Source organism: Rattus norvegicus, chromosome 4 (genome assembly GCF_036323735.1).
Source record: "Rattus norvegicus strain BN/NHsdMcwi chromosome 4, GRCr8, whole genome shotgun sequence".
In the NCBI taxonomy this organism is placed as follows: Eukaryota; Metazoa; Chordata; class Mammalia; order Rodentia; family Muridae; genus Rattus; species Rattus norvegicus.
Genome location: NC_086022.1, coordinates 29,922,211 through 29,938,201, shown reverse-complemented (window position 1 = coordinate 29,938,201; position 15,991 = coordinate 29,922,211). Strand labels below are relative to the sequence as shown.

The 15,991-nt window shown below is 38.8% G+C and overlaps 1 protein-coding gene across 5 annotated transcripts in view; it reads right to left on the bottom strand.

Moving 5' to 3' along the window:
• Cdk14 (cyclin-dependent kinase 14) overlaps window positions 1–15,991 on the bottom strand; it is a 594,415-nt gene that overhangs the window by 275,450 nt on the left and 302,974 nt on the right. For all 5 annotated transcript variants that reach the window (NM_001395582.1, NM_001395583.1, XM_039107757.2 and 2 more), the window contains one exon: window positions 13,324–13,447. In NM_001395582.1, the coding sequence (NP_001382511.1) occupies window positions 13,324–13,447 (124 nt within the window). The remainder of the gene's footprint in view (window positions 1–13,323; window positions 13,448–15,991) is intronic.

Sequence of the window (15,991 nt, the reverse complement as noted above, 5' to 3'; positions counted from 1 at the left end):
AATTAAAAAATGACTCTTCATAAATTAAATAGGCTACGATGTCTTGATAAACCTTTACAGCTGAAGGGTTAAGGGGTGGGGTCGGAGGTGGAGACATCCTCTTGTCGACAGGGGTAGGAGGAATAATAGGATGAGGAACTTTCAGAGGGTGGACCGGGAGGGGATAATGACTGGACTATATAAAAAGATGACAATGATGTTGATGTTGTTGTTGTTATTGATGATGATGATGGTGATGATGATACAAAAAATCTATCAGCCCTAAGAAGCAAATTAAAAACATTATACATTTTTTCTGTCCTTTTTTGGTGATTCCAAACTTTCAAGTTTGCATCAAAATTTCTGTATTTAGGTACAGTTCTAAGAATATTGATCCTATAACTGAATTTTGAAGTCACTCATTCAAATTCCAATTGGTAGCTTAATGTTAATATGGAAGACCCCACGTTGACAGCTACTCAAAGGATAGATAAAGTGATAAGTTGAGTACAAAATTCGCTTAGCTGTAACTTTATAATCATAAGAACACTGATCGTAAGGCCACTTGGCAGGATTTGAAAGTTGTTCATGTTACTTGAAATATATTAAAGCAATAAAGTGATCTAGGAAGATTATTTTGAGATGAATTATCTTCTAGCCTGCAGACTCAGCAGAAATGCTCAGTTAAAATATTGTTCACTTTGATGCCCAAATGGAGTTACTATTGACAAGCATATATCAAGGTTGTCACATTAGAAACAGAATAATTAGAAGAGTACTGTTTTCTTCACAGAGAATTAACTAATGAGTGTCATCACTGTTGTTAAGAGAGAACTGAACTGAAGGAGAGTCACTGTTCTGTCCTAAAAGCAAGCCAGTGTCAACAGCTGTAGATCAAATAAATGCCTTTCTGATTCAACAATGACAACGCTTCCAATGCTGAAGTCAATATTCGGAAGAAACCACACTGCCAGTCCAGCCCGACTTGTTCATCACATACCAAGCAAGGCACACATTCTTTCCTCCAACTGCACAGCACAGATGTCCACAGCCAGTGCAGACCACAAGCATGCCACTCATACATTAGGTCAAATAAACAAGGCACACAGTTGAAGGGACACAGCTCGCTGTGCATACGGGGCGGAAAATCTGCAGGACATTGATATTTTTACTACAAGGAAGTATACATGACCAGAAGACTTGGTTTATACATTTTCAAAGAATCCATAATAAACCTCTATTTCAAATCATTAACTTTGACATTTCATCTACTTTTTTAAAAATGATGGCACGTGCCTTTCTTAATTATGAATGTTTCTAATTACCTATCTTTATTCAAGAGGTTTAAAAGACTGACCCAATACACGTTCAAAATTAGATTTAATTAAGAAACAGAACTTTCCTAAAATGTTCTAAAAAACAGGTTAGAAAGATCTTTACCTTGTTTTGGGGCAAACTTATTTCACTGTTTTACTGAGCAGCAAACCGCTAAAGATGATTAGAAATCCACAAGCCATTACCCACATCTACTGTATGAGAGCCGTGGGCTGCAGCAAGATTTATTCTAACACATCACAAACACTGAGTATGAGGTGGTGTGCTGCTAAATGGCTCCCCCATTTAAAAACAAGAACCAAAACAAAAATTCTTTAGCATTCTCTCATATCCCCAGAGTAGTTTTCTAGAATTCCCACAGATCAAAATCTGAGCATGCTCTGTGTCTCATATAAAAAATGTCCAATTATTTGTGTATAATCCTCATACATTCTTCTCCATAATTGAAACAAGCTCTAGATTACTTATAACACCTAATACAATATACATTACAGAATGGTAACAAAAGAAAACTGTACATAGTAAATCCTATCTATCTATCTATCTATCTATCTATCTATCTATCTATCTATCTATCTATCCATTTATTTATTGAGACAGGCAAGGTTTCACTTCGTAACTAAACCTGGTCAGGAACTCTTAGCAATTCTCGGTCATCAGGCATCAAAGTTCCGAGATTACTTATGTGTGTATCCATGTCTGTCATAAGTTTGATTTTTGAAGCCTAATACAGTAGAGGCATCTTATGAAATAAATATATATGGAAGGAATATGAATAAAATGACCAAGTAATGGGGGAAGACAGTACCCTAATTAGATATCTGTCGCCACCAAATGAAACCTCCGGTATCAGAATGGGTCACATCTAGTCGAGTTTGTGATCGAAGTCTCCCCATGGACAACCCAAGGCTATTGGCAAAACTATTGGCTGCTCTCCATAAAGTGCTGGCAAGGCCTTCCTGCTCAAGATAAGGCCCATGTAACTCACTGAGTATGGAGAAAACGAACTGGTGCCTGCCTGGAGCCTCTATTGACCAGTAGTGTTTGTGGTGCGAGAAGGCACTCTGTGCACTCTGAAGGAGAAAGGCACACATCTACCCAGCTATGAGCCACTCAATCTACAATGGCGACTTACATGCAAGGCCCCAGTACAATACAGGTACAAAGCTTGTGGGACTAATCAACCAATATATGATTGAGTTTAAGGTCCACACCATGAGATGGAACCCATTCTCAATACTGCTTGAGTGGCCAGGAACCTCAGATTAGACAGGCCAGGATAAAACCAATGATTGTGCTCTGCTGAAGGAACATAGAAATAGAGTGACTTCTGTTGACACTCTGCTATACCCATAAACTAGTGTCTTGCTTAGCCCCTCGATAAGCTTCTTCCTGCAATAGACAGAAACGAACACAGAGCCCCACAAGAACAATGTGCAGATTAAGAAACCTTGCAAAACCCAGTGGTGAATGGGATGCCTTCACCAAATGTTTTCTATCACAGTTCAGGGAATTGCAGAACAGGGGGCAAAAAGATTCTCAGAGCCAGTGGGAAAAAAGACAACAAGGAAACCAGGGTCTTCTAGAATCATCAAAACTGATACACATCTGAGCTCACAGAGACAGTGTCAGTGTACCCGGGCCTGCACAGCTCTAGGCCAAGTGGAATCCAGGTGGTTAAGAGGGAAAGTAGACACCAGCCATCATCACTAACCTGCGGTGTATCTCCATTTGGTAATCCCTCACAAGGGAAAAATTAGTGTTTTTTCCCCCCAATGATGTTCCAACAGGCATATGAACCACAATTAAGGAAAGGCTCCATGGCCAATAGTAGATGGCCAACACAAAGAAACTCAATGGTAATTTTGAAGAGATTTGGGGGGGGGTTTCATAATTCAATGTCTAGGAATTTGTCTATATATTATGGTTTTCAGTTTTGTGTTTTTATGAGATTTCTGTGTAAATGAATGTATGTGTCTCTACAACGATATGTACTTCTTGTGACTTTTTTCTTTGCTCCTTTTCTTCTGAGAGAGAGGGATGGATGGGAGAGAGACCAAAATAGAGGGTACCATTTTGGGTGAGAGGGAAAATGGGAAGATCTGAGAGAGGAAGGAGAGGGAACTATAATCAGAATCTATTTTATGAATAAAATCTGTTTTCAACAAAAATAATTCCATTTCTGTTCTTACAAAAATACAATGGTTTAATTACAAAAAGCCAACATCCTAATATTCTCCTACAATCAATGCTTACAATGTAAACATTGAAGCAGCATTTCTCTGGATTGTATTGTGTTCAAATGCTTAAAGGGAAGAGTAATTATTTGAGTTTTCACTTGAGTTTCGTGAAAGAAAAACATTGATGAGTTCTGACTATGAATCATCACACCATTTCCATCAGCTCCTGAAATATCAGTAAACATATTTCTGTCATTTCAGACTCTACATGTATGTGACACTGTGTTCCCAGCACTGATGATTGCAAAAATAAAATTCGGATCATCCCTGAAAAAATCAGGATATTCTATATCCTGCAGTACCTAATATTCAGCTAAGATGAAATCCTTCATTTAAAAATAAACTGTAGGGGTTGGGGATTTAGCTCAGTGGTAGAGCGCTTGCCTAGGAAGCACAAGACCCTGGGTTCGGTCCCCAGCTCCGAAAAAAAGAAAAATAAAAAATAAAAATAAAAATAAATTGTATTAATCTCATTGGTATGGAAACTTAATTTCCTCCTGGATACATGGCAAAAGTACATGTGTATTAAAGGATTGCTTCAAATTAAATTTCTTTATTATTATAAAAATTCCTAACAGTTTTCATCCATGAATGATTGAATCATCAGATGTAAAACCAGCAGATAGGAAGGTAAAATTGTATACATCTGTAAGATCTGACTGTATAATGATATTTTTTGGAACAAATTTTCCTCATGGTCTATGGAATTTCCTCAGTTCATAAACTGCTCCTCAGGATGGGTTCCCACATTGTCTATGAGAGATAAATATGTAATGGCCAAGTAGCTCCTTGTTTAGCAAAGATGTTCTGCCTGTTAAAGGGATTAGCGTGCAGTGAAACTCTATTCTGAAAGCACAACACAGAGATACAAATCTGTCATAAACACGTCACCACAGAACCACTCCCTTTTGCTATTATTAGTATGTTTTATGTTAGAAAAGCTAGAGTGAAAAATCATGGTGGGAAGTTATTTTTAAATATGAAGTACAAACAAAATCATCATGCAAGCTTTTTTAAAAAAATAACAATAAAACTTCCCTTGCCAAGTAATTACATTTAAAAATAGTTTCTAGATATTGTCAATAAAAATATCTGTCTCTGTCTCTATTTCTGTCTCTGTCTCTCTCTGTGTCTCTCTGTATCTCTGTGTCTCTCTCTGTGTCTCTCTGTCTCTTTGTCTCTGTCTCTCTCTGTGTCTCTCTGTCTCTTTGTCTCTGTCTCTCTGTCTCTTTCTCTGTGTCTCTCTCTGTCTCTGTCTCTGTCTCTGTCTCTCTCTCTCTCTCTCTCTCTTCCCACTATATGGAAGATAATGATATAAAAATGCAACCATTTTGGACAATGTTCATTAGCCCTCAGGGGCATCTTTGTAAAACATGGCGACCGGTATTCAGAGTGATGCCAAGACTGGAGAACGGTCATAGAGCGAGAGCAAGAAGGAAGTGCGTCTGCTTTGTGTAGCCATGTCTCTTCCAAGCTGCAAACCTGCTGAACTAACCAATGACTCTAACATTACCAAGCTTTGAGAACTCAGTAAAGATCGGTGAAGAATGAAATACCTCTATTACATCATTTCACATAGAGCAGAAACAAAACAAACTAAAAACAAACAAACAAACAAACAGTATAACACTCTAGGCAGAGATGCAACAAATACTATATGAAAAAGAGAGAATAGGAAAAATTGATTTGGAAACAATGATCAGAAAAAATACCACATTGAATGAAATATCAATTTAATTAAGAATAGGCTACTAATTAACATGAAATTTAGATTTTTAACCCAGAAAACGTTATGTGATGAATTCTGGACGCCAGATTTTTAAATTCTTGTAACAACTTTGTGAAGCTCACACATTTTAAGTAATCCGCCCAATGATACCACTTAACAAACAACAGAGGGTTCAAACCATGGTGTCCGTCTCCAGAATCGATATTTGGAGAGCCTTTATTTCATCTTGCCTTTTCATATGAGTGTGCTTGTGTCTGTGTAAACCCTTCCCTGTCCTGTCACTTGCTTCCACTTACTTGTGCTGCACCTTGCCTAGAGGTGTGCATGGTTATCTCTAACCAGTACCTGGCATTATGATATATGAAGAAGTGTTAAACCGTTTGTCTTATTAAAGTCCCTAATGTACTCTGAAAATTTCCTGAGAGAGAAGATGAAGCCATGTTTAATGATAGTAACACTGTTCTTAAGTCTCCAGTTCTTGGCACAAGGCTTTGTAAGAAACCCCAAATCTGTTCTAGGACTGTCATTCTTACATTTGAGGCCAAGACTGATGATGGACCCCTGGTTAACTGACTGCAGAGAGCTTCAGTGTTGGTAAAACGCTGCTGTGCTGCGGACAGCATGCTAGAGAACATGAGAATGTTTGAGAGCGCTACACTCCCTTCCTCCGAACATGTGTGTGCTCCCCTGCTCCTTTTGCAATCCTTTTGGTTGGCTGTTTCCAGACTGCACCTTTTACAGTAAACTAGAGAATCTAAGTGCGTTCAGTTTTTGTGTGTGAGACATTATGGTGAGGTATTTAACTAAAGTAGGAAGTTGTGGAAACCCCTATTAATAGAGATCTGGTTAGACCCTAGGGGTTTGTGATTGGTGTTTGAAGGGTGTGCAGTCATGTGACGCTCAGCTTTTAATCTGTAGTGATTGTGGGCTTAGTGTCAGAGTGAATTAAGTCTTCAGAAACACGGCAGATATCTAGGGTGTTGGTAAATTGTTTACTGGGGTGCAGAAATAGCACAAAGTGGGTGCTGAAAGTGTTGAGCTTGAACAGGAGACCGATGCCGCAGAAGGGAGAGCTAATCAGAAACAGGAGGCAGCACTGGCATTTCTTCAGCGCGATCCCAGTGCTGCTGAACTGTGACAGGAACGCCACTAAAGAAAACTCAGCCTTTTGCTGCCCACAGGGCTTCTCAGTGCTTTAATTCACCCCATGAATATAAATCAAGAGTTAATTCAAATATTACTGAGGCAGTAGGATCTCCTGTAGGTCTGATGTGAGAAATGCAAACACCTAGCATGCCGGGTCCCATTTCTCAACAGGGAGCTCACTGTTCAACTTGAGCTTACGGCATCACTTCTTGATTTAAATGTAACACTGATAAATTTATTTCCCATTGCTAAGATACTAGGCATTTATTTTTCCATAAAGGATCTGAACTAGACACCCTCTAAATATCCATCAAAGGGCAGAGAAGCTTTAGGGGAATAATCCAGTGGCAAAATTTGATTTGCATTAGACCCTGGGTATAAATGCCACAGAGAAAAATATCTACATTAAAAATTATGAACCTGTGTATGCGATTTTTCCCCTTTCTCTTACAGATTTATAATTGATTTCCTCTCAGAGATTTGGTGCCTCTATTTTGAAAATCAGGACAAAGCAAAGAAATCCTAATGATTTGAGCATACCAACGACTAGTTGACAAAATAAAAAACACCACACGCCATGCTCTCCACTTACATGCCACATTTGGCTTACAGCTTTCTTGTAACTGGAGTGCTTTTTATGATATTTGGTTGTAAGTTTAATGTTAACTATGAATAAACTGTCATAATCACACAATCCTAGAATCCTCCTGCTTTTTCTGCTCTTTCATTTACAGAACTCTGAGGGGAGCTAGCCCTTTGACCCAGTTCACCTCAATAATCCACTCTATTACGTCAAGCCTGCTCTAAGCGCAGTTCCCATATCCGACACTATCTGCTGGTTCCTTTCAGGGATAGATATCCCCAGTGAAACCACTGACAATATTGGAAGGGTGGATACGTGTCTCTACCCACCACGAGTGATATTAATGTGTCAATATGAGCTCACCACTTAAACGCACGACTTTAGTGCCAGATAGAAAGCACAAGGCTGTGCCCATGACCCTCTCCACATTCCAGCATGGAGCATCTAATTCTAAATAGATTGTCTGTTTGCAGAGCTAAATAAAAGCAACTGCCTAAACTTTGCATTAAAATTATGTGTTTAATGGTCCAAGGGCCTTGTGAAAGTGGAGTGATTCTTCATTCGGTAATAAAGCCATTTATTATTACAAACTTTGCACTACAAGAAAGATGTAGTAAAACGGAACCCTGCGGGCCATAACAAATTGGTGAGGTTCAACCTTTAATTTATTGTTATAGCTCTAATGATGAGTTTCCCTTGTGAATGATATACGATAGTTGAACATCTGTACCTTTGGGAAAAGACTTGCATCGAGAGACTTCACATCTATCAAGCCCACTGAATGGACCCTACTTAGCATCTAAATATTTATTTATTTTCTTTCATGCTCTACTATTTTGGATGTGAATTCTGAGAAGCATAAAACAATCAAGCATGCACTTAACATATCCTACTCTACAAAGATACATTTCTAGAGTGTCCCTTAAATTAGCTTAAAATTGATTTACAAAAGTTCCCTAAAATCTTGGAGAGAATTACTGACTTGAGGAATGTGACGTTCAAGACCTATGATGGGAAGACAGCACATTAAAACCACAGAGCTATTTAATTATTTTCCTCCAGTGACTATGACTTCAAATGTTTACTAGAGACTTCTTGGTGTGCCTCCTCCCACCCCCAGGATAAACTTTACTATCCTTCAGTGTAGTTAGGCTGGCTTTTAACAATAGAAGAAGCAATCTGGATGACTCCCATGTCATCAAGCAAAAACTGCACATGCTGTAAATCTATAGTCCACTTTAATCTAATTTAGATGGAAATTACTTGCAGCTCTTTGTTTGTTTGTTTGTTTTATGTATATGAGCACATTGTTGCTCTCCTCAGACACAGCAGAAGAGGGCATCAGGTCCTATTACAGATGGTTGTGAGCCACCATGTGGTTGCTAGGAAATGAACTCGGAACCTCTAGGAGAGCAGTCAGTGCTTTTGACCGCTGAGCCATCTTCCTAGACCCTATTCTGAATTCTTTCACTATTAAATAGAATATTAAGTCCTGATAAATTCATGGGTTTTCTCTGTGTTCTTCAATTCTTTTCTTTTAATGTGCTCAATGCAGCACAAGAGTACAACTTAATTCACATGTTTGAATATCAAACTACTGAAGACACATACATGCAAATGACATTATATGAAGCGAACATGTATTTATGCATATAGAGAGTAGCGTGCACGCACGCACGCACACACACACACACACACACACACACGTATGTGACAAAAATGAAAGAAAATGGGCCACACATATCAATGACTGTTTGTGGAGGGGACATAAAGAATGGGCTGACAGAGGGAAGGGACAGGGGAATGATGTAATTATAATAATCTAAAAATGAAAAAAAATTATATTCCTGGGATGAATGACACAGCACTGATTGAGATTTAGTGAACAGATTTTTCCTTACCAGTAAGACCCTAGTCATTAGAGAATAGTTATTAATAAGCACAAAAGTGTTCAGCACAAACCATGAATACTAGAAGGACCTTGGACTGAATTCCTTCTGTGTTCTTTTATTACACTCAAGCATATACTTTAGAAAACAAAAATAACTTCTTGAAAAAATAAACAAACGAGTTAAATTCATAACAACCCCTTAATTCAATGTCTGATAGATTTTGCAGTTGGTAACAGTTCAAGTAGACAACTGCGTGCAGTCTAATAGCTAAATTTGCTCAGTGATGTTTTTATTTCTGCAACCTGAAGTTCCAAACCTTGTGAATATCAAGCACTGTATGAAGTGTGAGAGATTCAAACCAAGCCTGAGACGCCACACTACCCCAACCCATCAATTCCATCTGTAGTCTTGACTATCAAAATCTAGGACAACTCTGATAAAGAGAAGGTTGTTCTTTAAATAGCTAGCTTTCCAAAGCTAATCAAACTATTGGTAAACTCAACTGAGTTCAATCTTTAGATGATCACTCACTTTGCCATGCATATTTTTAACCATCCAACCAATATTTATTTTCAATACTTTTCATCAAGTATCTGTTGTAGGGTTGTGTGCATAGCACAGACAATAGAGAGTATGGAATGTAGCTGAAACAAAAAGAGAGTGACTAAAATACCTTTGAAGCATTAGAAATGGGACTGAAGTTGGTGATGACAGCACTGGGAATGTCCCTATTCTGGGAAGGGTCACAGGAACTATCTCTGTATAAATAAATAAAGTAAAAAACAAACAAGCAAACAGAAACAGACAGCCACCTGCAAAGCAGGAAACAGAGTGTCCCCGGGAGAGGAGAAAGGCCAATCAAAGGATGAGGAAACAAGTTTGGAATTTGGTTGCTCCACAGTGTACCAAGGTAGTGAGGACACCAGCTGCATAATGGATTTGAATATATTCCCCATAGATAATGTGAGGACAAATGGAAACGAGTCCAAATGTGGCACACAATTTAGCACATAGAAGTGTAATAAAGGGGCTGGGGATTTTGGTCAGTGGTAGAGCGCTTACCTAGGAAGTGCAAGGCCCTGGGTTCGGTCCCCAGCTCCAAAAAAAAAAAAAAAAGTGTAATAAAGCTCTGAAACAGGAAGCTCACGGTGATAAACCACTCCAATTCATCTACTCTAAATGTACGTAGGAAATAACGCTCAGTGAGTGGTAAGCAGGACTTGCCTTACTGAAAATGGTTAGAGCTTTTCAATGACCTGGAGTTTAGAACGGAGTTCTGTTCGGAGGTAAAAGATCTATAAATACAGCGATGTCTGTTTCACCTCACCCAAGAACGAAAATCACCCAAGTATTAGAATCAAATCCACCCATCACTATTAAATTACTGAAATGAAAAAAAATGTTCTAAATTCTGAGAAGTATTTTATTGGTATGATCTGTATACATAGTAAGAGTATCATATTTATCGTATTTAAACACACATCTATGTATGGCATACATAGAATTACCAAGAATTTATTAAGGAATTAGATGACTGAAAGGTAAATGCCTGTGTCTCTAAAAATAAAGACACTTGGCCAAATGAGATAAAAGGCTCTGGATCAACTATCTGATAGAACACCATTGTGACCAGACACTTAAGTGGCTGATGGACCAGCAATGTGACCAGACACCTATTAGACCAAGCTTCCTAAGACCTAGTTTACTCTAAGCTTTACACTTCTCTCAAAAAGTTGCAATGCCTGCTATAAGCTTATTTGTGATGAAACAAGAAATGATGACTTTGAATAGACTATGCAGAATAAATCTGATATGTTATTTTATCCTCTGGTATGCTTCTTTTTTTTTCTAATAAGGAGGTAGCATTTACAGTACAGAGGATACTGGATCACATTTGTCTCCTTTATTTGGACATTTATGCCCTTGTTACCATAAAAGAGAAAGGAAAGGCAAGGAAATGGTTTCCAAAGCTCTTCAATGACAAACTCTGAGTGAAGCCCCTGTGACTAACTGCTCTGCTGCCTGGAACCATTCCCCCTTGACAATTTGGCTTCATTGCACTTTTCCGTGCATTCCCTTCTTCTCACCCATACTTGTGTCCAAATGCAATAAATCACGGTTAATTTAATGTCGTAAACTCAAAGACAAAATAATGCACAATTAATTGGGAAAAATTGTCACTTAGCGAATGAGTGTCACACATTATACCCTATGCATGGGATGTGTGCCCACTGCACATTCTTGGCTAGACAACACACCATGACACTGGAGGTACAGGGCCATCGTGGACATACCAGTCTGACGTAAAGAATCAATGGTTTAAAACACCTCTGCCTGTCTAAAAATTCTTGCTTTCACTACAAAGAGTGAAAGACAGAAATGTGCATAGTTGTTGTTAATTAGAAAAACTAAAACATCTTTTATAAAGGCTTGAAAAGAAATGATATTTCAGCCAATAATGGAAAAATGCCAGAAAATACACATGATTTTGTCACGCTTCTTTACATGAATAAACATTAAGGATATATCCTTATGAGACAAATACATACAAAAAAGTTTGTATCTTTTAGGGCATTTGTAATGGGTAAGAGAAACAAGTCATATAAAAAGACCCAGAAAACACACAAAATGATAACATATTACTTCTGAGCTACTCGTACTCCTAAGTTATTTACGTTAAGAATACCATCACAGTATTGTGTTAAGACTTCTATCTCACTGTGTTCCTGATCTGATAATAAATGCTCGTGTTTCATTTATAACCTGCAAATACAGCCTGTTGAGTCCATAGGATGCTAGTTGTGCACGTATGTCCTCAGGACTGATTGGCACTGGGCAACCAAAAGACTTAAGAAAGTCTTTTAAGATGAAATCACCCTGCTCTAATAATAAAAATAACATTTTAAGACATAAAACCAACTGCCAAGCACATTCACACACTTCTACTGTATCCTTAGCTATGCAGACAAACAATTTTTATAAGATACTTATTAACATACCCAACACAAAATTTAAGAAACAGGCTCAATTCTGTTAAATGTTCAACACAATCGTACATTTCAATGAATATTTTATACTAGCAAGCCATGACTTAAAAAAATATCGTTGTAAATTCTTTTAAAGTTATTGGCAGTAACCAACTGTGAAAGGTCTGCTGCACGGCTCATGCCGTAAATTTCAGGAACTACAAGTTTTTCTCTCTTCCACTCCCCCAGTCGCATTATTTATCCTCTGCATTGAAACAGGCTTTCTATTTCGCTGCCTCATACAATCTTGAGGCCGAGACTGACAAGAAACAATACATGCAGGCAAATGCACGCAGAGTTTCATCATCTGCATCAAAGAGGCTGACAAAGAAAAGTGTTTTGTAAGAGTACAGCACTGACCATGCTAACTTTCGATTTATTTTCTCTTTGGAAGAAAGGAACACATTAGACCCAGCAGAGGACATGTGTCCAGTAGTACCTGACCTCGAAAACAACAGCCATTTCCTTCCCTCTTTTTTTTTTTTTGGAATGGGAAAAATCATTATTTCCCTCAAAAGGTCGTCTCAACCTCAGGCAGCTCTACATCCCAAGGGTAATATTTTCATTCTCTTCCTAATGGAACAAATTTCTAATCTGGATATGTGTAAAAAATAATTGAGGCTGTGAAGTGTCAACACATCACACTGACAGCAAGTGTCACTCTAAGAGCTGGGAACCCAGTGAGCCACAGCTCTAGTGACATCAGGAGAGCCGTTGATTTTGCTTCATGTGGATGAGCAAAGCTGTTGAAGGCCAATCACCAGATTGAACGACTTATAAAAGGCCTGCTCTAGGGCTTAAAGTTTAAACAGCCATTCCCATATACATCGCTATGAGCAACATCCAAAATAACAGTCACTTCCGGTAAAGTTACACTATTCTAAGATTCCCACGTAATTACAATCCTTAGGCTTACACACAATTTTGAACGCTGTCCATCCCAGAATGCCCAAAAATGGCACCAAGATTTTACCTCACGGCTCTTCAAGGTCAATAAAACGTTTAGGCTTCTTGAAGTTGTATGGTGCACTGTATGGTCTTCTTACTTTTGATTATTTTTTATAATAAAAACTAAGATAAGGAAGAAGGACCTTCTTCAGTACCTTTTATGTTCAAAACTCTACTGACACCTTGTTCAGTGTCATGTGTGAGGATCTTGTTATCATGTCGGGAAGACTAGTAAGCAGTCTACACATTAAAAAAAAATCTACCAGCCACTATGTTTAACACCATCATTTTTTCAAAAGACAGAAATAATTTCTTCATTCCAGAAAGAAAGAATGTACCATGATCGGTGGTGGGAGAAACACTGCATCTAAACAAAGGCAGTGCTACCATCTGCCCGGCGCTCTCACAGTGTGACAAATAGACCGGTAATTAACTGCTTTCCTACCGAAATCTGCCAGCTTCAACTCCCCCGTGTCACTGATGAGAAGGTTCTGCGGTTTCAGGTCTCTGTGCAAAATATAACGCTGGTGGATGTAAGACAGCCCTCGCAGCAACTGAAATAAAAACAACTGAAAAAAAAAAAAAACAACAGAGGGAGATGAGAGTTAAAATCCAAATGCGAATAAATGCCACTTCAGATACACAGTCTGCCAAATATATTAGTGAGAAAGGTCAGCCATCACTAAATTTCCTACCAATCATTAAACAAAAATATGCAATGTTAGCATATAAACCCCTAACTCTTTAAGAAGTGAGTCTGAGAATTTCTAAGACTCCGCAGTGTTGATCTCTACCTCAGCCACAGAGTTCCATTCCAAAAATAACAGGATTTAAAAGATGAGGTGTTTAGAGTATTAGTCTCTCTAGACGAAGATGATGGCCAATCAAGCAAAGCCATCTATAATGTTACAAAAGATAGGAAACTTTACATAGGTGTTCTTATCTAGTTCTATAGAAATGGCATGAGGATGTTATCCCTAGATTCGACCATTAATATGTGTTATAAAACAGAAACAGAAGATGATCTGAGACAATCAGAAGAAAAAAATCACATGGTCACACTAATAGCAAATTTCGGCCAGGCTGCCTTTGTACATAAGGCTGCAGAGATTAGCTATTGCCTGAAGAGAGATGTGTGCCTTTATTAATAGCAGAGCTGGCCTAGGTTAGCAGAGGCAGCAAGGATTCAGGAGTAATACTTTGGGTGTGACAAATAATTCGTGAAATGGTTAGTGGTCTCTGCTTTGGACTTCTATACCGAGGGAACCCTTCTATTTTGATAAGAAGACTCACTCGCCATTGCAAAGCTCTGCTTGTGAAGACGGTCCTTGCCAAAGTCACTCCTCTTGACCTAGTATTTAAACAATCGATTTCCCCCCAAACAAAAATAAAACGCATTTGTTTTACATTTATGTAAAACGACCTTCTCACAGAACCATCTAGTAACAAAAGGCTGTGCTGAGAAGATCCAACATGAGCTAAAAGACTGATGTTCTAACCACTCTGAAATATTCAAGTGGAAAGGATTTGCAATCCCTGAGGGCTTTGGGAGCTAGCATTCCCGGAATTTTCCAACTAACCAGAGCTATGGAATCCAAGCCCATGTGTCTACTGAGGTACCGTCTTGAAATGACAGTACAGTCAAGTCCCATCTTTACCCGTGACAAATATGCACAGGCTGGAGAGGGCTTAGTCTCACTATTTCAAGAGGAAATCGATGGTCATATTCTGAGTCAGAACAGATTGAAATTCTGGCTTAAAGATTCCAGAAAGCAAATGTCTTTCCAGAATTTGCCTCCTCCTGACTCGTATGAGGATACAGTCGATGTATACCAGCTTTACTCTTAACTGCTAGCCCCTTTTTATCCTGCGACTTAAGGCTTATGATTTCTATGAAACTCCTTATTTCTCCAGTTTGGAAGAAAGATGAGTAGGTAAATTAAACCACGAAGAGTTTCAAAGTCTTTAAGAGACACACGCATATCGAAAGAATATACTAAATTTTAGAAATAAACCTTTTGTTAAGAAAAATGTGGCTTTGTCCAAGATGCTAGGCACTGCTTGGTATGTGTAGACCAAGGGTTTGGCTGTTGATGCTTCCGACCTGATAGAAATATCACACTATGCAAATGCCAGCTGCTCAGCCAGGCATCATAGAACACGACCCTAGAGGACCCTCCTGATAGGAATGTTAAAGTACACTCTGCCATCATCTCCATAACAGTGACAGAGAAATGAGTGTGGTTTCCCAAGAAGTCTCAGCATTTAAGTGTGAGTGTTGGAGGCAAACTGAGACTGATTACAAAGTCAACCAGCATCGCGTAGGAACTGAAGACAGGAGTCAACACCTGTCGGCGGCATGTTGCGATAGAAGTCACGTCCTCAAATTGGCAGGGTAGCACACGAACATATAATAACACAGCCTCTGAACCACTGAACTGAACTCTGGCTGTAGCCCTGTGCTCAGCCATTGCTGTTCTATATTTCCCTGCTCTAAGAAATTTTGCTCACACCATATTCCCCGGCATGCTGCTCTCTAACTCGGTATCCTAGTCCCTGGTGCCTCCCTGACCTCCTTCCCATCCCTTTCCCACCCTCTGTGCTCCAGATCAACCACCACACCTCTATGTCCCTACTGTAGTTTCTGAACATAGCATTCACATAGAGAATATAGCCCATCTCCCACATGCTGCTTTACCCCCATCATAAACTGGATACACAGTTGTCACTCTGTGCCACTAATGGGATTACTTAATGAATTTAGAGACATCTGGATAGGGACAGATAAAAAGATCACAGATAGGAAGTCCTAGAAGGACTTTGGGATTCTCAAACAGTGAAGAGCAGAAGTGGGTAGATTAAGCAGTACCAAGGGTTTCTTCTAGTACCATCAGTAATTAGTGAGAATATATAATCCATGTGCTAATAGGTTAACTATGATATCAGGCTGAAGAAGATTAAAACCCAGTGTTAGTGAAGGATGAGATTACATGTTCGAGCCTTAAATAGACAAAAGCCCTAAAGTTTAGAGTTTTGGGACAGTCCCAAAGGTACATAATATCAAGGCAGAGCAAATCTCTACACTGCTACATACCATTGTGCATCGACAGGCT